The 25,881-nt window shown below is 47.0% G+C and overlaps 1 protein-coding gene across 1 annotated transcript in view; it reads right to left on the bottom strand.

The window, feature by feature from the left end:
* Positions 1–25,881, bottom strand: part of SMCHD1 (structural maintenance of chromosomes flexible hinge domain containing 1) — a 1,955,900-nt gene that overhangs the window by 1,720,408 nt on the left and 209,611 nt on the right. The window contains exon 6 of the mRNA XM_085605822.1: positions 18,616–18,730. Coding sequence (XP_085461948.1) covers positions 18,616–18,730 — 115 coding nt within the window. The remainder of the gene's footprint in view (positions 1–18,615; positions 18,731–25,881) is intronic.

Here is a 25,881-nt window from a genome sequence, read left to right as displayed (position 1 = left end):
CAAACCCCGCCCGACTGCGCTTACCTGCACGGACCGCCACTGCATGCCATCCCAGTTTAGATCCGGCCATATGCAAATCATTTTTGACCCTATTCACAATGGGTACAGTTCAGCCCCTCCCTGGACAAGAAACAAGCATCCTGGGACCTGTTTTGGGTTATCACCCCTCATTAGCCAGGCTAGCTTAAATCCAGTGACATGACACAGTGAGCCCAGGACTCACGTCTGGTCATACCCGGTCAAACTTAGGGCAGGAAAGCAAAAGAGACACCAATGGACGGAATGCAGAGCAAACATTCACCCCCAGTCAAGAGATCTGGGTTAAATCCATCGTTCTTTTGCTCACCATGCCACCTCAGTTTAGACCCAGCATAAGCAATTCAGTCTTGACCCTGTTCCTCATGGGAACAGTCCAGCCCAAACTGCCAAGCCCGGTATTCCCTGGACCGGAAACAAGCATCCTGGGACTGATTTTGGGGCATCACCCCATGTCAACCAGGCTAGAATGAATCCAGTGACACAGTGAGCCCGGGACCCATATCCGGGCATACCCAGCACACTTAGGGCGAGAAACCAAAAAAGACACAGATGATGGAGGGAATGTAGAGCAAATCAAACATTCAACCCCGGTAAGAGATCTGGGTAAAATCCATTGTTCTTTTGCTCACCATGACACCCCAGTTCAGACCCAGCCATATGCAAATTAGTCTTGACCCTGTTCCTCATGGGAAAAATCCATCCCTTACTGCCAAGCCAGTTCCTCCCTGGACCGTAAACAAGCATCCTGGGACCGGTTCCTAGGACCAGAGTGTAGTATCCTCAGGTCATGTTAATATGTTCCCTTTCATCCTGTACCTAGCTGCTCAGCCAGTGTGAGTGTGTGTGTTTGGAGACAGTTGGGAAGATGGGCTGAGCAGCTAGGAGGCTGCTCCTGGTGGGGCGTGTTCTATCTTGCTGTAACTTCTACTTATAGACTTAATAAACCACATAAAATCATCTCGGCTACGTCTACTTCATCACCTGAACATATGGGGCCAGCACACTACACAGAGTCAAGCTAGCCTGGCTGATAAGGGGTGAAACCCCAAAGCCGTGCCAGGATGCTTGTTTCCAGTCTAGGGAGGATCTGGCCAGGCAGTTCGGGCGGACTATTCCCATGGGGAACAGGATCAAGACTGATTTGCATAATACTGGGTTCAAACTGGAATGGCATGGTGAGGAAAAAAGAATGGATTTAGGTCAAGATCTCTGTACTGGGGTAAATGTTTGACATTGTTTAACATTCTATTCTTCAATTGTTATTTTCGCATTTGTCAACCCGAGCTGGACGGGTATGCCCAGATGTGGGTTCTGTGCTCTCCATGCCACCGTAGTCAAGCTAGGCTGGCTGATGAGGGGTGAAACCCCGAAACTGGTACCCGGATGCTTGTTTCCAGTCCAGAGAGTACCTGTCCTGGCAGTTCGAGATGGACTGCTTCCATGTGGAACAGGGTCAAGACTGATTTGCATATGGCTGGGTTCAAACAAATAGCATGGGGAGCAAAAAAAAGATGGATTTAAGCCCAGATCTCTGTACTGGGGTGAATGGCTGACATTGTTCAACATTCTGTCCATCAATTGTTCTTTTTTCAATGCTACGGGAGGACAGCTTAAGCTGTCTGAGAAAACCAAGACTTGTGGAGGATCAAACTAGTGTGAAAGTACACTGACTGCCAGCACTGGGCATGCACTGGGGATTGACTTCCTAAGTGTCTTGGAGGGGATGAACGGTCAAACAACAAACACAGGATTCAGCCAGGCAGCATCTGAGGGAACGACTGAAGAAGGAAAGGGGATCAGAAGTGGAGGCTAACTTTAGTCACTTCGGATTGGATGCTGGATTGTGAGATTTGTCATTGAGTAAGGAAAATGCTACTTACCAGTATGCATCTGTTCTTGGCATCACCATCTGGTGTTGGGCTCGGATGTTTGCACTTGTTTTTGTCTTGGGCGAAGTCTTCGTAGTCACGAGGTAGGTGGCTCCTCCCTAGGACGACAGTGCCCATGGGCATCGACTCCATCTTTGGATTGTTTTTGCCACAAAGGGTTACGATGGAGTAGTAAGAAGTAGGAGATATCCATGTGTAATGTATCTAAGTAAGTTAGTACTGGAACAGATAGAGGTATCCGGGGAGGCGGGTGGGCGTATACGAATCTACAGCTCTACATGCCAAGAACAGATGCATACTGGCAAGTAGCATTTTCCGTTCGAGGCATAGGAGCTGCAGATTGTATACTTTTGCATAGACTGTACAGCAGTTACCTCCTTAGCGGTGGCTACCTGTATCAGTTGCAGTGGTTTGGAAAAGTGTTCTTAATACAGCCTGGCCCACACTAGCTTGTTGTTTTGCCTGCACATCTACACAATAGTGTTTTGTGAAGGTGTGTGGTGTAGCCCAAGTTGCTGCTTTGCAGATGTCATCTAGGGGAATGTTCCCTAAGAATGCCATGGAAGCCCCTAGTTTGCGTGTGGAATGAGCTCTAGGCGGAATGATTAGTGCGCGTTTGGCTTTGATATAGCATATTTGCATGCATTTAACAATCCACCTTGCAATTCCTGCCTTTGAGATGGGATTGGCTTCATGGGGTGGAGAGAAAGCCACAAAGAGTTGTTTGGTCTTTCTAAAGGATTTTGTCCTTTAAAAGTAATAGAGTATTGCTCTTTTAACAACTAACGTGTGAAGAGCTCGTTTTGCCATCGAGTTTGGTTGAGGGAAAAACACTGGGAGTTCAACAGACTGGTTGAGATGGAAGGCAGATACGACTTTGGGTAAAAATTTAGTGTTAGTCCTAAGAACCACTTTGTTATGATGAATTTGTAAAAATGGTTCTTGTACGGTTAATGACTGGAGTTCACTAACTCTCCTGAGAGATGTGATAGCAACCACAAAAGCTACCTTCCAAGTGAGGAACTGTAGTTCGCATCTGTGGAGAGGTTCAAAAGGGGGACCCATGAGTCTGGAAAGGACCACATTTAGGTTCCACACTGGAGAGGGCGGGACTCTGGGTGGGATTATTCTTTTAAGTCCTTCCATAAAAGCTTTGATAGCGGGCACTCAAAATAATGACAAATGTTGTCTGTTTTGGAGATAGGCTGCTATGGCAGCTAGATGTAGCCTAATAGATGTATATGCTAGGTTACACTGTTGTAGATGCAAGCGGTAGCAGATAATGTTCTGAATAGAAGCATCTAGTGGATTGATTTTGTTGTTTGTTCCATTTTGCTGCATAGCATGCTCTGGTGGTAGGGCGTCTAGCTTCTTTAATGATATTCCTACAGTCTGGCAGAAGATTTAGGTAGCCAAACTTTAAGACCTCAGATGCCAGATCGCAAGGTTAAGTTGATTGGGATCTGGTTGTCTTATTTCTCCATGGTTCTGAGTGAGAAGTTTGGGCGAGAGACGTGGTTTTTGAAGAGGAACTACTGGTAGTTCCAACAGGGTTGTGAACCATGGTTGTCGGGTCCATGTTGGAGCAACTAGGATCATTGTGAGGGAAGGATGTTTGAGTTTCCGAACCACTAACAGAATGAGTGGGAGAGGCGGAAAAGCATAAGCAAATTTGCCTGACCAGTTCATCCATAGCGCATTGCCTTTGGACAATGGGTGTGGATACCTGGACGCGAAGGTTGGGCATTTTGCTTTTTGTTGTGTGGCGAACAGATCTATTTCTGGGTGAACCCACATGCGAAAGAATGGAAGAAGAACTTGAGGATGAAGTTGCCTATCGTGGATGTGCGGTGTATGACGAATGAGCAGATCTGCTATCTGATTGTGGACACCTGGGAGGTGTTCTGCAAGGAGATATATGTTTTGCGGAATGGCCCATCTCCATATGCTCTGAGCTAGGTGTGAAAGCTGCAGAGTGTATTCCCCCCTGCTTCTGTATGTGGTACATTGCTGTCATGTTGTCTGTACGGACCAGGACAGCTTTGCCAAAGAGGTGGAGTTGAAAAGAGGTTAACGCTAGGAAGATTGCTAACAATTCCAGGTAGTTTATGTGGAATTGTCTTTGTTGGGGGGTACATATGCCCTGGATGGTATGGGTTTGCAGATGAGCTCCCCAGCCGGTGAGCGATGAGTCTGCTGTTAGCACAGTCTGTGGAACCGGATCTAGGAATGGCCGCCCTTTGGAAAGGTTTTGTGTGTTCCACCACTGCAGAGAGCGATGGGTGCGGTTGTCCACCAACACCAGATCTGTTAGCTGACCTTGAACCTGGTTCCACTGATGCGCCAAACATTCCTGTAATGGACGCATTTTGAGTCTTGCATACGGGACGAGGAGAATGCAAGAGGACATCATCCCGGTTAACTGCATGAACACTAAGGCTGGTAGTGAGTGTTGAGGCTGAAATATTTTGATTACAGCCTGTATGGCGCTTATCCAGACTGGATTGGGGTATGCTAAAGCTTCTGAAGCGTCTATTGTAGCCCCTAGGTATTGTTGTATGTTGGACGGTTGGAGATTGAATTTGGCGAGGTTTATTTTGAATCCCAAGCTGTGAAGCAGCTGAATTGTCTTGTGTGTGTGTTTCATACAGCTGCTGTGTGATTTGGCTTTTATGAGCCAGTCGTCCAGATAAGGGAAGACATGAATGTGCTGCCTCCTTAAGTGGGCTGCAACTACTGCGAGGTATTTGGTGAAGACTCTGGGTGCTGTAGTGACCCCGAATGGGAGGACTTTGAATTGGTAGTGTTGACCATCTATTAGAAACCTGAGATATTTCCTGTGGGCGGGGTGAATGGGAATATGGAAGTAGTCGTCCTTTAGATCCAGAGTGGAGAGAGTGTTGCCCTGTTGAAGTAGTGGAAGCACTTGTTGTAGAGTGACCATGTGGGAGTGGTCTGATTGAATGTAGAGGTTTAGTGGCCTGAGGTCCAGTTTGGGCCTGAGAAAGCCGTCCTTTTTTGGAATTAGGAAGTAGAGGGAGTAAACCCCTGTGCCTTGATGAGGCAAGGGGACTGGTTCTATTGCGTGTTTTTGTAATAGAGAGAGAACCTCCTGTTTGAGAAGTGTTAGATGTTCTGAGGAGATCTGGTGCTGTCTGGGAGGAATGTTTGGAGTGTAGAAGTGAGTTCCAGGGAATAACCATACTGGATAATGTCTTACCCACTTGTCTGTTGTGATGGAATTCCAGACAGGTAGGAACTGTGAAAGACGTCCCCCGAGTGGGATAATCAGGGGGAAGTGGAGGGAAGTCACTGTTTAGTGGTAGGGTAGGTGCGGTTGTTGCCGCGACCTCTTCCTTGTGAGTTGGCCCGCTTGCATGCATTAGTTACCACAAGGGAATCCAAGGTGATCTGACCTTTAATATAAATTGGGTCATTAGCAGCTGCCTTGTATTTTTTATCCACCTTGGGTTTGAGAACCCTGGCTCTGACTGGGTCCTTAAAAACTTCTGGGGCATGTTCTATCAAGCCTTTTAACATTGGCAGGGTGCTTGTTGTTTTTTGCGAGGGTGCAAAGGTTTCTAGCAAAAAATCTTCATCTAAGGGGTCAGAGTGTAATGGGACTCCATGGTATTGGGCAGCTCTGGTGATTAGTTGCGCGAACCCAGTGTTGTCATCTGGTGGTGACAGCTTAGATGGATAGACATCCGGGTTATTATGTGGGTCGGGGGTCTGTATTGTAGTCCCCCCCAAGGGTCTACGTTATGTGGGATGGTATGTGAATAATCATTATCATCCCCCTGTGGATCTGTATCCATCACCTACGTCATCGTCAGTATCTGATGTCTGAGGTGAAACTATAGGTTGTGGGGAGCGTGGTGGAGAAATCAATAGGTGTGGATTAACTGGAGGAGGAGAAGGAGGTGGGAAAGTGTTAGTGCCCATGTCCTGTTTCTTAGGTGGTATTGAATGGTCCTCTGGAGTGTCCAGTTTCCTCTTTTTTGGAGGCTTGGCGACTAGTTTGCCTGTGTTTGGATCAATAAACAAAGTTTTTTGCTTTGGATCTGAAAAATCAGGTTGAGTGGGCAAATTGTCTTCAGTCGGTGCCGAAGATTTCAGAACTGAGCCCTCCTTGGACAGAGTCTGTGAGTGTTTTTTCTGCTCCGAGGGTTTTTTTGGCTCCGACGACTTTTTGGAGTCCAAAGCCTTTTTCGGCTCAGACGACTTTTTGGTCGGATCCTTTTTCGCCTCCAAAGATTTTTTCGGTTTCGAGTCTTTGTCTTTGGTATGCCCCGACGCCGAGAGCTTTGACGTCGACAAAGAAACTTTGCCTTGAGGCTTAGGTGACGGGGAGGACTTCCCGGCACCGGAATGGGATTGACTCGAGCCCGAATCGGAAGGCTTATGTTTCTCTTTCAGAGCCGGGCCCAAGGGCGGGGCGTCTGAAGTATGTTGTCGGTGTCAACCTGAGCCTGAGGGAGAGGGTGTTACCAGGGCCTTCAGTTTGTTTTTGGGGAGAGGGGTTTCGGTACTCGCGGACCGCTGAGCCGGGGTCACTGTCTCCTCTTCAGCGGAGTCATTGGCTTCGGAGACGTAGATGTCTTCTTCGTCACCCGATTGTTCTGGCTGGATTTTGGGACCTGTTCCGAAGATGTCCGAAATCGAGCTGCTTCCACAAGACATTTTGTGACGTCGAGCCAGACGATCACGGTTGGTTTTCTTGGACCTGAACGATGCACAGGCCTTGCAGTTCTTTTCTTCGTGATCCGGGGAGATGCAGAGAATGCACACCTCGTGTGTTAGAACTTAGCATCACAAAAAGGGCATTTTTTGAAAGGAGTCCTATCCATGGAATGCAGACTTGGATGGCGCGGAGAGGCCCAACGGCCCGCGTCGAAAATGGAGGTCGAGAAGTTTGGTTTGAAGATGCGCGTCGAAAAGGGAAACGCGATCGAGACAATACCGTAGAGTGGAGAGAATTGCGCATCGAAGGGAGATTCGAAACCGATATCAACCCGGAGCGCAGCAATGTACATCCAAACCAGATGGCGGAAAAAAACAATCTTAGGATGGAGTCGATGCCCATGCGCACTGTCGTCCTAAGGAGGAGTCACCTACCTCGTGACTACAAAGACTTCTTCCAAGCCAAAAACAAGTGCAAACATCCGAGCCCAACACCAGATGGCGATCTATGCAAAATGATACAATCTGCAGCATATATGCCTCTTACAGTTATTTTTCACACCAAAGAAAAAGTTCCAGGCCTTTAAACGGTGAGAGCATCTGTGGACAATTTGTACTGTGGAACTCTGCATTAAGACTGATGCTGAATTTCAAACCCATAAGGAAGGAGTAAATCAAATCAAATCAAATCAAATAATCTTTATTCGGGTATTTAAAAATATCCATAAAAGATACACATCATAAAACAATCCTACTTACGTTAAAAATTTGAATCATTATACACAATACACATAAAATCAATAATAATAGAACCCCGAAATACATATAAGTTAAAAACGGGACAATCAGGTACTGTAATCCGTTATGTACAACTTTCTTGCAGTGGTTAGTGCAGACTGAATCTAGGTGCAGACTTTTAAGTCCTATAAGCTTGGATGCGACCAGCACAGTTAGTCCTCTCCTCTAGTGTTTCTTAGTTTGACAGCCAATCGCAGAAAATGTATGGTGCTAATAGGACAAAGGGGTCAGCGGCATGTTTAAGAAATAAAAGAGCCACTTTAGCCTGTCGTATTTTGGAGCGTCTTAAAATAGTTTTTAAAAACCGGGACCTTGGGAATGCATAAAAGGGACAGATTAGGACGAAATGAAGGGTATCATGCGGAGATCTTAGATCGCAGCCGCAACACCCTTTTGTACTTACATCACTTGCAAAACCAGCTGGGACTGACAGGATATGGTGCAGAAGATTTAACCTGAATCTGGTCATCAGGAATCTGTCCTGTCTATTGTGAATGTTGGACAGGTAAAATTCCATGCCCAAACAAGATTTTGTGAGCTGGTATTGTCTTACTGTGCTTTTCCGCCCTTCTCTTTCCTCTCTAACCCTGGCTGAATACCGTAGGAAATCTGCCTTTATGACACCCTTATCTCTATTGGCTAATGTGGAGGGATCATCGAAAAGGTTAGCATGACCTAATCTATTTAATACGTCCCTTACGTGTTTAAGCCAGGGTATTTGCAACCCCTTGTCCCCCCTCATACAGTCCTCCAAGATTTGTCTACTTAGACTTGCCTCTGGATTTGTCCAGATTTTAATCCAACAGATAATAGGTTTAAGGCAAGCCCTCTCACTAAGATAGGAGATACCCAGCTCCTCATGGACTATAAAAGAAGGGGTACATTGGGGCACTTGCAGGAGTCTTCTTAAAAACTTATTTTCCTCCAATTGAATTTTTTCTCCATCTTTGAAACCCCACACCTCACTCCCGTACAGAGTCTTGGCGCAACATACCGTAGTATATAGGTGCGATATTTCATTAGGTGACCAGCGACCAAGTCTGCTTGCGTAATTCATAATTGCCCCCACCGCACTAGGATGTTGGCTACATTTGTGTCTTACGAGGGATTTAAAATTGAGATCTTTATCAAACAGGATCCCCAAATAGTTAAAAAATTTGACCTTCTCGAGTCTATGTGCTGCTATAGTGAAAGTACAATTCTTAGAGGGCGTTTTGCCCACTTCCATAATGTATGACTTTGTAAGGTTAGGCACTAGGTCAAGGTCTGCCATGAAACTAACAAATCCACTAATGAGGGCCTGCAAGCTCCTTCCTGTGCGCGCCAAAAGGACCGCGTCATCTGCATATAGGAGGACGGGTATACGTCTCCTCCCAATGCAGGGACAGTCTGCCTCCAAAGCCCCAAGCGCCTTGTCAAGCCCGTTGATGTAAAGCGTGAACAGAAAAGGTGCAAGGATACATCCTTGTCTCACCCCACCATGACACCGAAAGTCCTCTGTGACGTCCCCCTCGTCAGTAAATCTAACCCGTGCCGTGGTGTTTTGGTGAAGCATTCGTAACACGTTGATCATTCCTGGGTCCACACCCATGGATCCCAAGATTTCCCACAGCTTTCTTCTGTTAACACAGTCGAATGCTGCTGAGAGGTCCATAAATGCCAAATAAACTGTACCTTCCCTGGCCACAGTGTACTTTGCCACCAGGTGGTAAAGATTAAGGCATTGGTCGGTTGTGGAACGCCCATTCCGGAACCCATACTGAACATCCGTGATAATATTGTTTTCATCAGCCCAGTCCATTAAGCGATTTAAAATGACTCTCCCCAAGACTTTCGCCGTAACATCTATGAGGGATATTGGGCGATAGCATTGTGGTTCATTTCTGTTGCCCTTCTTAAATATTGGCACAATAACGGCCGTGGACCAAGATCTGGGCATGCCTACTTGGATGGCTGTATTAAACACCCTGGTTAGTATGGGGGCCCAGAGATCTGCCTGACATTTAAATAAATCGGGGGGTATCCCATCAGGCCCTGGCGCCTTTCTCATTACCAGACCCTCTATGCCCAATTTGACCTCGGCTACCGTAATGGGTGTCCAGTCACAGCTAGAAAGTCCTGTGACTGAGGTTAGATACTCCTCAGGTTCCCCTCGATTATACAGACTTGAAAAATGCGCCACCCATGCCTCTGGCAAAATGTGAGACGCCACTTGGGGATTGTTTGGGGGTTGGAAGCACGGAGCGTTTATTACCCTCCAGAAACTACTCATATCTCTAAGCTCTGCAGCCTCTCTTAGGGAGTCCCAAGCCTCACGTTGTAAGGAAATTTTCCGCAGCTTGGTCGCCTTTTTGTAGCGAGTCCTACAGGCAGCGATCATTCCTCTGTCCTTTGGGACTGTTATTAGTGCCATCTTCAAGTCCCTGTGGGCCCTTGAACAGTTCTTATCAAACCACCTTGGGCAAAAATCTGCCTGTGTCTTTGGTTTGCTCCTTAGAAGGCTATCTATGTGCTGGGCAGTGCCCTCGAACGCTGCGATCAAGTCCGTCCCCTCTACCGTAAGATCTAGGCTCCTCCAAGTGTAGTTGTCAGCATTGGCGAGGAGCACTCTATGGAGTTCTTCCCCGTCAATATTGCTCCATCTAATTCTCCTCCCCTGGTCCCTTGCCTTATATTTACCCACAGTGGTCTTTTTGACCACATTGGAGCAGATCGTGTCCATCAGTGACAGTGCCAGGGGGGTTATGGTCATTAAACACGCTGGGCACTATCTTAAAGTGGCCTACCCTACTTTTTAAAACGTTGGATATAAAGATGTAATCAATGATTGAGTCGCTTCCCCTTCCCTTGAAGGAAGGTGTTATTGTGTTAAGCATCCCACGCTCAATCATATCCATCGTGTGGGTTAAGGCAAACTTACTCAAAATTGTACTCAGTGCCAGACCCTCTCTAGAATGCTCCGGATGCCATCCCTTGATAGAGGGACATGCATCCCAAGTGCCACCTTCCCATTTCAGGTAGGGGCATTGATGGCAATTAAAATCCCCCATAAGAATTAACTGGGTGCCTGCATCCTCTGTGTCATGTAGGCTAACCAGTCTCTCCTCCAGCTCAGCCAAATTTGACAAAGATTGTCCCGCATTATAAAAATTTATAAAAATGAGCTTTAAGCCCTTCGTTGTATATCTTACACCCTGGAGGCAGCATGAATCCCACCCCAGGTCTTCCCACCTCCCTTGCAGTGCCAGTGCCACATACAAAATTAATCCACCCTTGGCACGGCCCATCGATGATTTCCGGGCCGGGACAAAAAACATTTTGTATCCTTCAAGAAATAGAGCGTTACTGCTTATTTCCCATGTTTCCTGAAGACAAATGACGTGGTATTTTTTGATGAAATCTAGCCAATCTGTGTTTTGAATCTTGGCTACAGGCCCTGCAACGTTCCAGGAAATCATCCTCAATTCCTTGTGGTTTGAGTCTGGGCCCCTAGTCGCTCCAGGCAACTTTCTTGGGGGAGGGCGCGTTTCTAAGCAGTATACTAGCGGTGGCATGGTGTCCGCTTCCCTCGCTGGCCCTGCTACGGGCCCTGGTGCTAAATCTGAGTCCAATACCCCTGGTTCCGAATCATGTACCCCTAATGGGCTTATATCTCCGGTATTGCGATTGGTGACTTGTTCAGTCTCGCTCTCCCTGCTCCCTGTTTTCATCAGTCAGTCTTGTTCATCCAGGGCGGAGATACTAGAGAGAGGGGCAAATCTGTTTGTTTCAATGCCGAAGACATCCACCCTCCTTCTCTTGGGAACCTGGGGCCCCTGCCATCTCTGCCCAATCTCTAGGGCACTATTCCTGTAAAAAAAAGTGTAGGGGTAACATCCTTATGCAGGACCCGTTTCCTCCCTCCTCGTGACGTTTATCAAGCAGGTCTCTTACTAGCTCGGGATGCCTAAAGTTTACGATAACACAGTCGCCTGCAAATTTTTTCTCACTGTTCCCAATCCAAGCCACCCTCCTGGCCATAAGGATGTGCCTATGCTGAAGTCTCTTCACAGATGTGTTGTTAAATAGCCAGTGCGAGGCTTTATTGATCAGTGTGCTGGTCATTTCTTCACTATCTTTGTTAAGACCAGGCACGCCTACTAGCACTATCGAGTAGGGGCTGGAAGCAGGGGGTAAATCCAGTGTCTAAAGACCTGGAGTACTCTGGGCGCAGACATTACTGTTATTCTTGTGAGCATTTTCAGATTCTTTTGGTCCCCGACAGACATCCTTCGAGACGGGAGGGATCCGCGTGTTACCCTGGGCCTTACCACGCGGAATCCCATTACTTGTATTTACTTGTTCCAAGGATGTTTCTCTGAGGTCTCTAGGCCCGAGGTCAATGTTAGTAACGACCGTGTTCCCACAGTCAGTCACTGCCGGCTCTTTATCCCTCCTCTGTGGATTACTCCCAGGTGGCTGTCCACTAACCGGGTCTACCAGACTATTTATTTTCCCTGCCATATTGGAAATTTCTGACAATACTGGGCCTAAATGTAGAAGTAAAAGCTGTTCCATTTTTTCCCCAAATGCTGTAATGATTTCATCCAGCCCCACCCCCCCGTTTGCGGTTTGGCAAGATGGACATACTATGCTCTCGGGGTTCTTGCTGACTCCTTTATTCGGCTTTGATGGCCCTCTACGGCTAGGCTTACTAGGACGAGTTACTGGGAGCGTCCCGCCTCTATCTGAAGGCCCTGTCAGCAGTTGGGATCTTTTGGAGCGTGTGACTACTTCACTGATGGGGGTCTGTATGACTTCTGTTTCAAGCGCTACCTGTTGGGCACTGGACACCCCCCTTGAATCTTCTCCGACCAGTGTGTTATTTTGAGTGCCCAGCTGAGTGTCGACAATGCTGGGCATTTGCTTCGACATAACTTTAGTGGTGAGGTCTATTATGGTTGAGCCTACTAACCCTAGGTCCCCCTGTGAACTGCACTCAGCGACCAATAGTGCATCAGTGGAATCAGGCTGGGTTGGATGGGCTTGGTCAGCTTGGGATAAGGGGGACCTACCACCAGGCGTGGGGCAGAGAGCTATATTGCCCAAAGAGGACCGTTTCTTAGCTATTAGAGAGTCCAGTGAGAGCCGATGCTCCGTCAACTGGATCTCGTGTGCTAACAGTGACTCAGCTCGTGTGATGAAGGCGTCGAGGGTACCCTTTACCCCTCCCTCCACCCTAGGCTGAGAGTTCTTTGGCTTGACCATAATCGAGATGTTTAGAGCTACCCCACTATTATATAATAACTCGGGATAAGGGGGTAATATGCCTACAAATTTGAGTTTCCGAATCAACACTGTGTTATAGGCACCTCAGAACCCGCTATTATGGACTGTTAACTGGAAACAATAAACAAAATATCATATGTTTAACTAGATGGAGTAAAACCTGATTAGCAGAGCGGGATGCAAATATATTGAAGTCCAAATTGTGAGTCCGATGATCAATCTACAAAATCAGCTCCCAGTAAAAGACGCAAGGGACAGGGCCCGGCCCGGCCTCCTTTGGCCTCGGACGGCCACAGACGGCGAGCCCTTTGCCCGGGCTTAGCCCGCGCGCGGTCCCGCGACGCGGGGGGTGGAGTTGTTTTTGAAGCGCCTTCGGGCGCGAAATGCTGTGTGTCCGCTTCCGGTGGCCTGCAGCAGAGGAGCCTGGGAGGTGTAGTAATCAGCTCCCTCCACACAGCGGTCGCGGGAATCACCTGTGCGACGGCGGGAGGGAGAGGCAATCAGCGGCAGCGAAGACAGCAACCCCGGGAAGCCAAGGAGGTAGGCAGGTGGGCGCAACAGGTACTTTTGTGGAACGCAGACGTGCTAGCAAGGAAGGAGTAATATTTGGTAAAAGGCCGCGGTGGCTTGGTGAGCAAGTGTCCAATGAAAAAGGATTTCTATCAATAAGAAACTAGAAAGGGCCACGGAGGCAACTAGTCAGTTCAAAGCTTGCCACTGAGGTAATCTGTGATCTGCAGGGTCATGACAGTCCCAGCAAGGTGCCCTGTGGAAGTGTGCGGAAGGGGCAAGTATGAAATTAGGAAAACCCACACTAGAGACTCCAATTGGGCAAGGACATTGGAGCAGTCTCTATTGGACAGCCATTTGTAGTTCAGAATGTTAGCAGTGAGAGTGACTGCATTTCACTTAGTTACTAGTCAAAGTACACATCCAACGGCGCAAGCACTGACATGCAAATGAGTTCACCTTTACTGCACATCATCTCCATAGAGAGGGGAGCCTTTATGCAGGGTCTTGTTCTCAGAGCTGCTGTGATTTAACATGGCCAGAGAAATGGCACTACTTTATCGAAAAGCAGGTCAAGGTGACAGGAAAAGATGTTCTATTCATTGCACCGCTGCACCAGAGAAGACCGTACCACTCCCCCACTGAGCCAGCGCTCTATGTGGTTGTGCTTTGCGATATTGAATGTAATCCAATATGCTGATGCATGTATGTGTTCAGCATCTCTCACTGTGCACCCAAAACTCACCTCAACAGACATCACTCACTTGCCAGTATCAGTCACACTACACTGAGCGGTGCTGGCATTTACTAATACCACGGCTCATGATAGGCATCTCACTGTGTTTCTGATGACTGTGAGCACACAGTGTGAGACGTCAGGCTCCTCTCTGATTCTGAAGACTGTCCAGCAAATTACAGATGCTGCACCTCTTTTCCATAGTACTTTAAAGAATAAGAGATGTTGTGTCTGTTATTAACATGGGCACATCGCAGGTTAGGTCTTCTGTAATGTGTATAGGGCTCCATGGCGCCTTGTCAAGTTTGCAAGATAGAGATAGTACAGGAAGTGAAGATTATCAGAATGTCATGCCTTGAAGACGGCAGGAAAGAGTCAGCAGAAGGAGAGGGTTTGTGGCTAGTCCTGAACTTTGTTGATTGGGGCTATATTGTGGTGTAACTCCCGCTGCTACTTGAATCTTGAACTTTGGTGTGACCACTCAACGATGCCACTGCCCTGAAGAATGGAGGACCCAGACTCCAAGTCAGCAGTGCTGGTGAGAGGAATGAAATGGGGGCGAACAGAGGGTCAATATTAAAGGTACTAGGTACATGTATGCATGTATCTACTGGCAAGGTCACTGGAAATAATCAAATTGTGTGTGTTTTTGATGGGGAATTGGGCGAGCTGATCTTAAAGATAAATTCAGTCAACTACTACCATGAAGAAATTAACTTCGGACCCGATTTAGAGTTGGCAGACAAGTTACTCAGTCACAAATGTGATGGATATCCCGTTCGCCGTATTACAAGTGCTACTGGATATAATGCACTTGTAATACGGAGAGCAGGATATCCGTCACGTTTGTGATGGAATAACTCAACCATCGAATTGAAAATAAGGCCATTTTTTAGGGTGCCCAGGCCACCAACGGCGGGGAGGATTCCGATCTGCAACTCGCACGTCTCCGTGAAGAGATCTCTCAAATCTCGTTGGAATCTGCCAAGATGCTATGGCGATCGTTGGTGGCACGTATATACGGATGGGGCGATAAGAACGGTAAATAGCTCCACAATTTGGTGTCGGACCCCAGAGCCGCCCGTATCATTCCTGAGATTCGGACTGAGACCGGAACCAGCCGGGCCACGTCTCAAGCCATCGCCCAAACCTTCGCTAAATACTATGCGACCTTATATGCGGCCTGGCCTCCTCAGACCTCCTTGGCGCCCTTTTTTTCCCGAGACTTAAACCCACTTGCCTTGTCTCTCCCAGGCAGCCTCAGAGACCCTTGATCTCCCCATTACCTCGGAGGAAATACATGGGGCTATCTCAACCTTGCCTTCCGGCAAGACGCCTGGACCTGACGGCTACCCGCAGGAATACTATGCGACTTACCGCGACATCTTGGTACCTCATCTACTGGCCCTATTCACGCATGTAGTGGAGGAAGGATCCTTCCCACCCGAAGCAGACGTGGCTACCATTGTCGTTCTCCCCAAGACACACCCACCCTCCCTTGACTGTGCCGATTATCGTCCGATCTCTCTCATCAACACTGAGATCTGTCGTGGCCCAACGGCTTCAGGCCCACCTACACGACCCGGTCCACTCGGACCAGTGTGGATTTATGCCTGGCCGGGGTACCCGGCACTGAATACGCCGCCTCCATCTCGCCCTCGCCCGTCGCCATTGCCTCACCCCGCACTTGGCGTTGCTTTTCATAGACTTTGAAAAGACGTTCCACACGGTGGATTGGGGTTACCTTGGCGATGTGCTGGAGAGGATGGGCTTTGGCCCCCTCTTCCTGCGCCTTGTCCGGGTTCTTCACTCTCAACCCAAGGCGCGTGTCTTCATTAACGGCATGCTTTCCGAGGCATTTCCCATCCAGAGGGGTACCCGCCAGGGCTGTCCACTTTCACCGCTATTATTCGCCTTGGCGATGGAACCTCTGGCTTCGCTTGTCCGTCAAGACGCAGCTGGACCTGGGATCTGATTCACACAGACAAGATAGCCCTATATGCTGACTATGTCCTTCTGTATTTAGCAGACCCGGAAAACTCTGGTCGCGCTGCCTGGACGTCCTTTCAGCGTTCAAACGGGTCTCTGGCCTTCGGCTCAACCCGGCGAAATCTACATTGGTCCCTCTGCATCCATCTCGGTCATGCTTTGATTGGCAAACAAATATTCCCTTACGTAAGCAGTCCTTTAAATACCTGGGTGTGTGGGTCACCCTCCTTCCGGAGGTCGAATGGGCCCTGAACATTGCGCCCCTGGTCGCCAAAGCCAAGGCGGATCTTAAGAAGTGGCAATCCCTCCCTATTAACCCCTTAGGCCGCAGTGCCCTTTTTAAAATGATGGTCCTTCCCCGTTTTCTGTACATTCTACAGAACACAACCGCTCACCTCCCGAGCAGCTGGTTCGGGGAGATGGACTGCGTCCTCATTCGCTTTCTGTGGGGTAATGGGAGATCGCGAATGTCCTTAGCGCACTGTCGCATCCCTCCCTACGACGGGGGCATGAGGGTCACTAACCTTCACTTTTCCTACCTAGCCACACGACTTATCGTGATCCATGACTGGTTCACAGGTGGCTGGTCCGATCTGGCGTACCAAGTGGAACTCAGAACCCTGGACTTTTCACGGATCCAAGATCACCTATATGGGTGTCCAGTCCCGCGGGATCTTCCTTCCATCACTAAGTCGGTGTTCCTGGCCTGGCGAACAGCTTTGCGCTACGTCCAGTGGGACCGGAAGCTCGCCAGGCAGACACCCCTGTGGAACAGAGTATGGTTGAGGGAGGTCTCCTCCCTTCGAGACTTCCGTTGTTGGGACCTTGTGGGGATCTCGCTTTTGGGGGATATCTGGGCGGGGAACCACATTAGAACTTTTGCAGACCTTCAACAGCTTCACTCTCTCCTTCCCTCACAATTTTACAAATACCTCCAACTTCGACACGCTCTCCAGGCGCACATCCCTGCCCCCACTATCCTTCCAGAGTTCAGTCCCTTGGAGGCCCAGATGATGATGGGGAACCTTGGCAGAGGGGGGTGTCGAGGATTTACAGATCCTTGGTCGACAATGGTCCTGCTTCTCTCGCCCGCCTACGCACCCGGTGGGAGGGATGGTTGGGCCCCCTGGGGGAGGCGGACTGGAGAGATGCCCTTATGGCACCCAAGACCCTGACAACTTCCTCCAAACTTCGCCTTACCCAACTTTACTTTCTTCATACGGCCTACCTCACTCCAGCACGTTTATATAAAGCTAATATGCGGCCCTCCCCAGCTTGTGCGCGTTGCTCTCACACCTCTGCGACTTCTTTCATGTGGTCTGGCAATGCTCCGTTATTGAGCCGTTTTGGAGGGGAGTGGAAGCGGAACTCACAGGCGTCCTGGGTTGGGTGGTTCCCCACGATCCGCTGCGCCTGCTGTTGGGGTGCTAGATGGCCTGGACGGATCCCGGGCAGATAAACGCCTGCTGGGAACGGCGGTAGCGAAGCGGAACATTGCCGCATTGTGGTCCCAAGCCAAACCACCCACTGTGCGGCGCTGGAGGCAGGGGGTGGATTGGTGCAGAGCCCAGGAGGAGCCCCTTTTTGCGGCCAGAGGTTGTCCAGAGATGTTTGGCGGAGTATGGGGTAAATGGTTCAATCTACTTCCCCCATGAGGGATCCGAACGCGTAGGAGACAGTACTATATAATGGTCTATCTATTCTATCAGTGTTTTGTGAGCCTCAGCCTTGATAACTTGCTTCTACCCCACCTGATTAATGTGTTGATCTGCTACCGCTGTAAAATTGTGTTGGCAATGATAACTACAAATGCAATAAAGTTTACTATAAAAAAAAAAAGAAAATAAGGCCATTTATTACTAGTATAAGAATGTTGCAAAAATGTGACGGAGGCTGCTTTACAGTTTAGGTGGTAGAATTTCCATCCGTCTGTATTACTGAAGTTAGGAAATCATATGCATTTTGAATTTATTGCTTGGACGCAGGTACTTTCCCCAATAAATGGGCTACTTTTTCCAGGAAAGTTGCCACTTCAAGGTGAAAACCTTTACTAGAAATGCAGTCAATGTTAGTGTAGGCTGGTGGCACTTCCACCACCAAATGCGGGCATTGGGAACGTAACCTCAAAGTAGATGTACATTTAATGCCAACATATCTGTCTCTCTACCTTGCAGGAATCTACAACCCAGCATTTTAGAGGCACCATATTCCGATTCCATGACTGTTCACCATCTTTTCCCTTGATGTTTAGCATGTCAACTTCATGAAATATGTTAGATATGCCACTGTAGGTGAGGCACCATCTTTGGCGAAGTTAACACGGACATTGACGAAAAAGGTGAGGTGTCTGTTGGCAGGACATCTGCCACATTACAAGTTTTAAAGAAGACGGCTAGACTGCTCGAGGAGATGAGGATCTGACATTTTCAGGGAATCCTTAGTTACCTCCCTCCTCTAAATGAGGCTATCAGTCACAAGAGGTGGTTTGAAATTATAGTGAAAAAAACAACCCAAAATACATATCCAACAACTAAAAGAAGCAGGTTAAAGAAAGGAAACCGAACACAGCAATGGAGACTGAGATAAAGATAATAGATTATCTATGAAACTGGATAACAATCCTAATTTGCTACATAACTGCTTTAGTTGGCCAAACTGCCATTTTGATCACGATTACTTTAATAATCGAACAACTCTACTTACTCGGACTGACTGTCCAACAAAAAAGACAGCTTGTTTTCCTCCAACACCAAAATATGAGATGTCGCTGTTCAAACTACGAAGTACAGGTGCAGGGCGTACATATCCAGCATGATCACTAAAAGTCAAAATTAAAAAAAGTTCAAGTAAAAAAAAAAATAATCTTATAGTAAACAAACCAAAAAAAATAGCGGACTAGACAATTACAATTAAGTGTTAACATTTGCTTTAAACAACAGTAGAAGAAAGTGCACAAACTTCACTTGAACAGGCACAGTTCATCAATATGACTACAGAAGAATTCAGCATACAATATAAGCATGGACAATTATCTCAAGAGTATAAAGATCACACAAATAAAGCTGTAAATTGGTAATAAAATGATAGCATGATCCAAATGCATCAACAAAATGAAACAAACCAACAAGTATGAGCAATAAGTATGTTAGCAATATTAAAAACATAATGAAACCTAATAAACCAACAACATCAGCCAAATAGTCACATAATGTCGTTGACTGAGGGAGCGATGGTCACACTGGTCCTAACATGTTAATGTTTTATAATGCTGACTCATATGTTGTACAGAATTTAATTGAATAGCTGCAGTATAGGACACACCGGGGGCGCGGTTGGGATAGGAGGGGGGCGGGGGGGGGGGGGGGGGGGGGGGAGTTATTTCATTTTATTGTGTTTAGCTTAAGTGTCACTGATGAGCCTTTTGGACATTAGCCAGTGATAAATCCTTACTTGCTCCTGTATCACACTCATTGTATGTGTATAATGCTATCTAAGCTAGGGGGCTTTTGTTTATGCTCCCCTTCCTGAGATGAGGGAGAGTAGATGGATCACTATTTGATGATAACTGATGATCAGAAGACTACTGTGCACTTTTGACTCCTGTATCAGATTTTGTTTTGTTGGAAAGAAAATTCAATAAAAATATATTTTTTTAAAAATCAGCTAAATAGTCACAGAATAATCATCTCGGATTGATGTCATTTGTTGTCTTTTACCACATGATACAGCTAAAGCAACTTTAAACTTTATATTAGAGATACTTGACAAAGTACAAGTAACTCACCTGTTTGACTCTTAGCTTCTCATTAATTCTTCTAGATTCCCAGTATGTCAGAATTTGTAAAGGCAGGGAACTGGAGAGCATACAATGTTTATCTTTGGAACAGGGGCACATGGAAGATCCACAATGCCCTACAAACCTGCCAGCATCCCGCATCCCTCACTGGTCTGCTCTTTTCCCAATAAAATCTTTCCACAGATTAGGTGCAGACTTGGCAAGTGCATCCTCTACAAAATTTCAGACTTTTGAAATCCAGTAGTGGTCACTACCCTCAATATTTTATTTACTGGGATGAAAAGGCCCCGTCCTCTAGACTCATAGGAATATTTCCACAGCATTCAATTATTTTCAGGGAGGGGAAAAATTCAAAAGAGACAGACACCTAGGGGTCCAGACAAATATGTTTTTCAAAAAGGCCTAACCAGACACAGCATTTGGGCTTTGGACTAACTTGTGCCCCAAAGTGTTTGCAAAATTCAAGGTAGCTAGCCTGTTACCAGTTAACACATGATACCTAGAAAAACAAAGAGGTTATGGAGGAATGCTTGAATTAGCCTCAGCCACTGATTATTGCTCGGCAAGCCATTCTATTCCTGGTGTTTTGCTCCCTGTGCCACTACAACAGGGATCAAGCTTATTTAAATCAACCTCTGTACCAATAGGCACAATCCAGCACAAGCTGCCAGGTCACAACTCTTCTGAATGGGAACACAAGAACCTACAGACAATTTTCAATATTAGTTGGGCCTCACCAGTAATACAGAACTTTTGTCCTATGGCACAGAAGAACAAGGCACTGGAAGACTGCTAAAACTATCTTGGCTCTAGGTGCAAGGGAAAGCATGTGAAAACCAAGGGAGTGTTTGATGCCCGTTTACCATGCAATGGGATTCCACAGGAAAACATTCCTGCAACTATGTATAGATAAGGAGAAAAACAAATAATGGTTGAACAATGTGCGGGTTATGTGAAATTATTATAGCATGGGTGAAGGAGAGTTTGGTCGCAACCTTCGTTCAGTGGCATGCTGAATAAGGTTCAGAAATAGATGGCAACAGCAACTCACCTACCTGTATGGCTAAAGTAACTAGCATTTAAACAGGCAGTGTTCAATGAGACAATCTAGCATTATTATCTGCCCTGTGTTAAAATAAAATAAAAACTGAAAAGTCTAAATACAAATCACACACTTGGTATGAGATCTTTTAACTGCAGAATATGGGAGAGGAAGTCCCTCACAATAATGAAAACATTCTGTAGTAAAGAAAAATCAATGCTTCCACTACGAAGTGGGCCATGGGGGGGCTTCCAGTGGAGAGCAATGTCTCTGCGTGCTACCCCCAAGGCCTGGTCCAAGAATCGGTCACTTATGTCCCTTTCAGGGCATCCTTTATACAGCCCCAAGAGGCAGATTTCAATTGTGTGTAGCTACCTGCAGTTTAATGTGTTTAAGGTCTGTCATGACCTGAAACCTAAAGCGCGCTATAATCGGCCAGCAGTCACAGACCATGTGTAAAAAGTCTGTGTCAACCGGAATAAATCTAGGACAACTCAAGCCTGCTGTTTGCAGCATATTAAGTCTATGTGTGGTGAGACAGATGTGGTGCAAGTAATTGAGCAGAGTATAAAATAATCTGGTATTGCAGGTATAGGTGAGTATGCTCCAGGATTCGGGGTCATTCCTTACTGCAGAAGGGATGACCAATAGGAGTCTCCCATTTAGCCTTTAGTACTGGTAATTCATCTGTCCATATGCTCACTGCGGACTTGTACAACCAAGAGACCAGGAGTCTGCCCCCAAAAAATGTTAAGTGAGTCTGCAGGAGCCCATGTCGAGCTTGAGTGCCCCGAACATGCAGCTTAGGTCTCCGGGGAGCGCAACGTATCTCAGGAATTGGGTGCCTGGGAGGTCGACCAAAGTCACTAGAGCCTCCAATAATCAGAAGAAGCCCTCCATGTAGCAGTCCCCCACAGTCTCCACCCATGCCTCTGACCAAGGCAGCATCCCCCTCGCCGTGAAATAGCCACCTCTAGTCTGTTCGCCCTGCTTTGGTGTGCATACTGCAATTTGCTGATGAGCTTAAACCCACACCTGCCGCTTAGATGTTAGACGGTGCAACACAAGACCGATTTGGACCGCTGAGTAGTTGAGGCGCAACAACGATAAAGGCACAGTAAGAATTTGGGAGAATTAGCACCTTTTTGAAGCTGGGTCGGTGGCAGAGATCGGCAGGATTATTCGAAAGCAGCGCGTCTGCTGCAAACATTCCACATCTGAATCACCACCCGCTGAGCACTCCTGAGGTTACGCGTGTCAGTGTGGGGCGCCTGGAAGGCACATGTGACCGGTGCTCTCGATGGAACTTTAACTATGCTCCCTGGGCGGAAACCATAACTGTCTGTACTTACCGCGGTGCAGAGCAACCTTGGCCGATGCCCGGTGGAGCTGTCCTATGTAGCTATAGAGGAGTTTGGCTCTGGTTCACCCCTTGGCCGTCACCTACCCAGCCGGACATTGGACATTGTTTTCCTCGTCTCTTCTTAGTGTCTCACACCTGCATTCTTTACCCCCATTTACCATTCTCCCTCTACCTTTCACTCCCCCTAAGACGTGTGTACGCGCTAATAACTCATATTGTTGTGTAATCTCATGTTTTTCTCCTATGTCTATACTTGGCTATGTAATTATGTAACCTGTAACTCGCTGATCCTCATGTAAAGTGCTCTGATACCTCCGGGTCTAGCCAGATCTATATAAAACATTGCAAATAAATAAATAAATGTCCGTGTCAGATACCTGGAACTAACATATCAAAGATTCTGCTATTGTTCAGGCAAGCTACGTTGCACAAAGCCTGGAGTTGCGGGATCTTATGTGGAGGCCATTTTGATTCAACAAATCAGAAGACACAGGCATACAATGCGGCAGTGTGTGTGTCATAAATAAGATCGTTAACTCAATAATATCGCACCAGCACAGTACGAAGGAGTTTTCGGGCTGGAGTAGACAGGAAACATGAGGGTATCAACCCAAATCTATTACAGGAGGTTATTTACAGATAATTATTTATTTTTTTACTGAATTTTAACTGAGGGAGTCCTAGAGAGTTACTTAAACTGCCTTACCTGCACAAAGGAACTTTGGCATTTACTATACTCGTAACACAAACATTACCATGGCTTAACAAAATTTCTCCAAAAGCCCACCACATGCATCTTTAGTTTCTGGAGCTGAACCTTCATTAAGGTGGCTGGAGTGGAAGGACTACTTTGTTAATTAAATAGATCCAGTTTATGAATCCAATGAGATGTCAGCAGACAAAAAGAAAAGGATTCTTATTCCTTTTTTTATGGAATCTGTTTTTACTTTTATCAGGATTTCAACACAGCAATCAGGCATCGAAGGCAGTTACACTTGTAAACATGGCTTAAATTTCGGCACTGGAACAAGTTTTGTGATACAATACATATGTGGTATCACAGAAAGTTACAAAAAGCGAGCAGCCATATTACAGCTAACAAGTGACATCTTGGATCAAGCATCTTATCATAGGGAAGGGAACACAATACACTTGTGTTGACCCCATGGAGGAACCTGTTGCATATGTTACAGAGGATGAGCAAGCAATTTCGTTTTAATGAAATGGAACTAGGTAACAAACTGTAAAACTAAAGTCCGACTTGCAAATCAATCATTCAATCAATCATAACATTTGTAAAGTGCACTACTCACCTGTGAGAGTCTCAAGGTGCTGAGCAGAGGGGTGCTGCTACTGCTCGAAAAGCCAGGTCTTGAGTAGCTTCCTGAAGGTGAGTAGGTCCTGGGTCTGCCGTAGAAGGATGGGGAGGGTGTTCCAGGTTTTGGCGGTGAGGTGGGAGAACGATCTGCCGCCGGTGTTCGCTCTTCGGATGCAGAGAACGGTGGAGAGGGCGGCGGAGCGGAGCTGGCGGTTCAGGGTGAAGAAGGTGGTCCGGTGTTGTGGAGTGCCTTGCATGTGTGGGTGAGGAGCTTGAAGGTGATCCTCTTGTTGACGGGAAGCCAGTGCAGGTCTTTTAGGTGGTGTGTGATGTGGCTGCGTTTCAGGAGTTTGGCCAGGGCTCCTGTGTAGAGGGCGTTGCCGCAGTCTAGCCTGCTGCTGACGAGGACCTGTGTGACAGTTCTTCTTGTTTCAGTGGGGATCCACCTGTAGATCTTGTGGAGCATGCGGAGGGTGTTGAAGCAAGAGGACGAGACGGCGTTGACTTGCTTGGTCATGGAGAGTGTTGAGTCGAGGATGAACCCTAAGTTGCGTGCGTGGTCGGTGGGTGTAGGTGTTGCTCCCAGTGCGGTCGGCCACCAGGAGTCGTCCCACGCTGAGGGAGTGGAGTCGAGGATGAGGACTTCAGTCTTGTCTGAGTTCAGCTTCAGGCAGCTGATCTTCATCCACTTGGCGACGGCTTTCATTCCTTCGTGAAGGTTGGTTTTGGCGGTGAGGGGGTCCTTGGTGAGGGAGAGGATCAGCTGGGTGTCGTCGGCGTAGGAAATGATGTTGAGGTTGTGCAGTCTGGCGACGTGATTGAGTAATAAACAACAAGTGACAAAGCTGTTCCTAAAGGGAATGGAAAGGGATGTACCATGTAAGAAGATATCTGTTATGGATATTGGAGCCCTCACACAGCCATCGGGATATTGTGAATCACATACCCTTCAGGATGTAATGTAACATCATCGGGCTGCTCCTACGTCGAGTCGGCTGGTGCAATACCCGACGGGCTCTTGTTTAGAGAGCACGCTTGTGGAGATCTTCTATATCCACGATAGCCGGTTGTTCGACTGAAAAAAGTGTGGGGCTTGGTAATGATGTAGATGAATGTTAAAAAGGGGAGGGAGTATTATCTCAACAGTTTTATTATGATATCTCCTCACCTGATTAAAAAACATGAGGTGAAGTGTTAGTAACTCAGGTCTATGTTCTGGGTTATCTACACTGCCTCGTCATGGTCAACATGTTTCTCACTATAACTGAGCTGTACTCAAGTGATTCGTCAGGACCTTGAAATTCTATCTACAGGTCTATCCAGGAAGATTAAGTGATAGACAACAAGCGTTAATATGTATAACTGGTATTGTTACCTGCGCCTCGGTCTACCTGTATGGAAAGTGGGAGACCAAAATCGTTAAAGAACGCTCATTCACAAAACAGTTATCGTACATGGTGCGGGTGGACCATGCATTTACAGTGAAAGTGCACAATCTGTGTAGGGAGGGGGAGGGGGATTAAAAACACACAAAACCACGTGAAGTGATCACTCTAGAGAGAGTTACAACAGCAGTAGTTGGACTTACCCTATCTACTCCATAGGATAAACCACTGCAGTCCCTGGTAGGCTTGCGCAAGGAGTTCCTTGCGTTCTGTATTAGTGTATGGGGGCAGTATTTAAAAAAAGGTTAGGTAAACACAATACTCCAGGGTCATTAACACCCCTTCTCTTAGATGTCACGTTATTCATAACCATGTGAAAGTAAATACAAAACTCCAGGGTCATTGACACCCCTTCTCTTGGATCCATATCAGTCATATATTTCAGTTGTAATGGAGATCAATGGCTATAGATGGAGTTAGGAGGTGATAGGTGAAGTATGCTATCAGTAAGGTTAATCAGAAAAAACGCGTTATATGAAAATTTCCCGCCAAACGGAAAATAGGAGCGTATCTCATATAAATGCTTCTTGTCATACTTATTGTGTTAATCTATTGGTTCCCGTATGCGTGGGCCGGTCTAAAACTAGAATGACGCCGAAAGAACTAGTGACTAGGCGTGGCATAGCCATATAGTAGTTAATGTGCGTGGTAGAGCGTGGTAGAGCTAGCGATACATAATAGAACCAGTAAAAAACACGTAAAAAACAAGGGGATTTCTACTTACTGACACGCCGAGTCCGTGTCGCTCGTAGGCGTGGCATAGCCATATAGTAGTTAATGTGCGTGGTAGAGCTAGCGATACATAATAGAGCCAGTAAAAAACACGTAAAAACAAGGGGATTTTTACTTACTGACACGCCGAGTCCGTGTCGCTCGTAGACCTACCCCGCACTACCAGGACTGGGGGGTGGGGTTCTACGGTCTCGTGTGTGTTTTATGCGTCACGGTCCGTGTTGGTCTAGAATGCGATATTCATTCGGGAGAGTGGCTAGAATTGGCCGCCAT

Source organism: Triturus cristatus, chromosome 5_1, assembly GCF_964204655.1.
Source record: "Triturus cristatus chromosome 5_1, aTriCri1.1, whole genome shotgun sequence".
NCBI lineage: Eukaryota > Metazoa > Chordata > Amphibia > Caudata > Salamandridae > Triturus > Triturus cristatus.
This window is presented reverse-complemented; position numbering and strand designations above follow the sequence as displayed.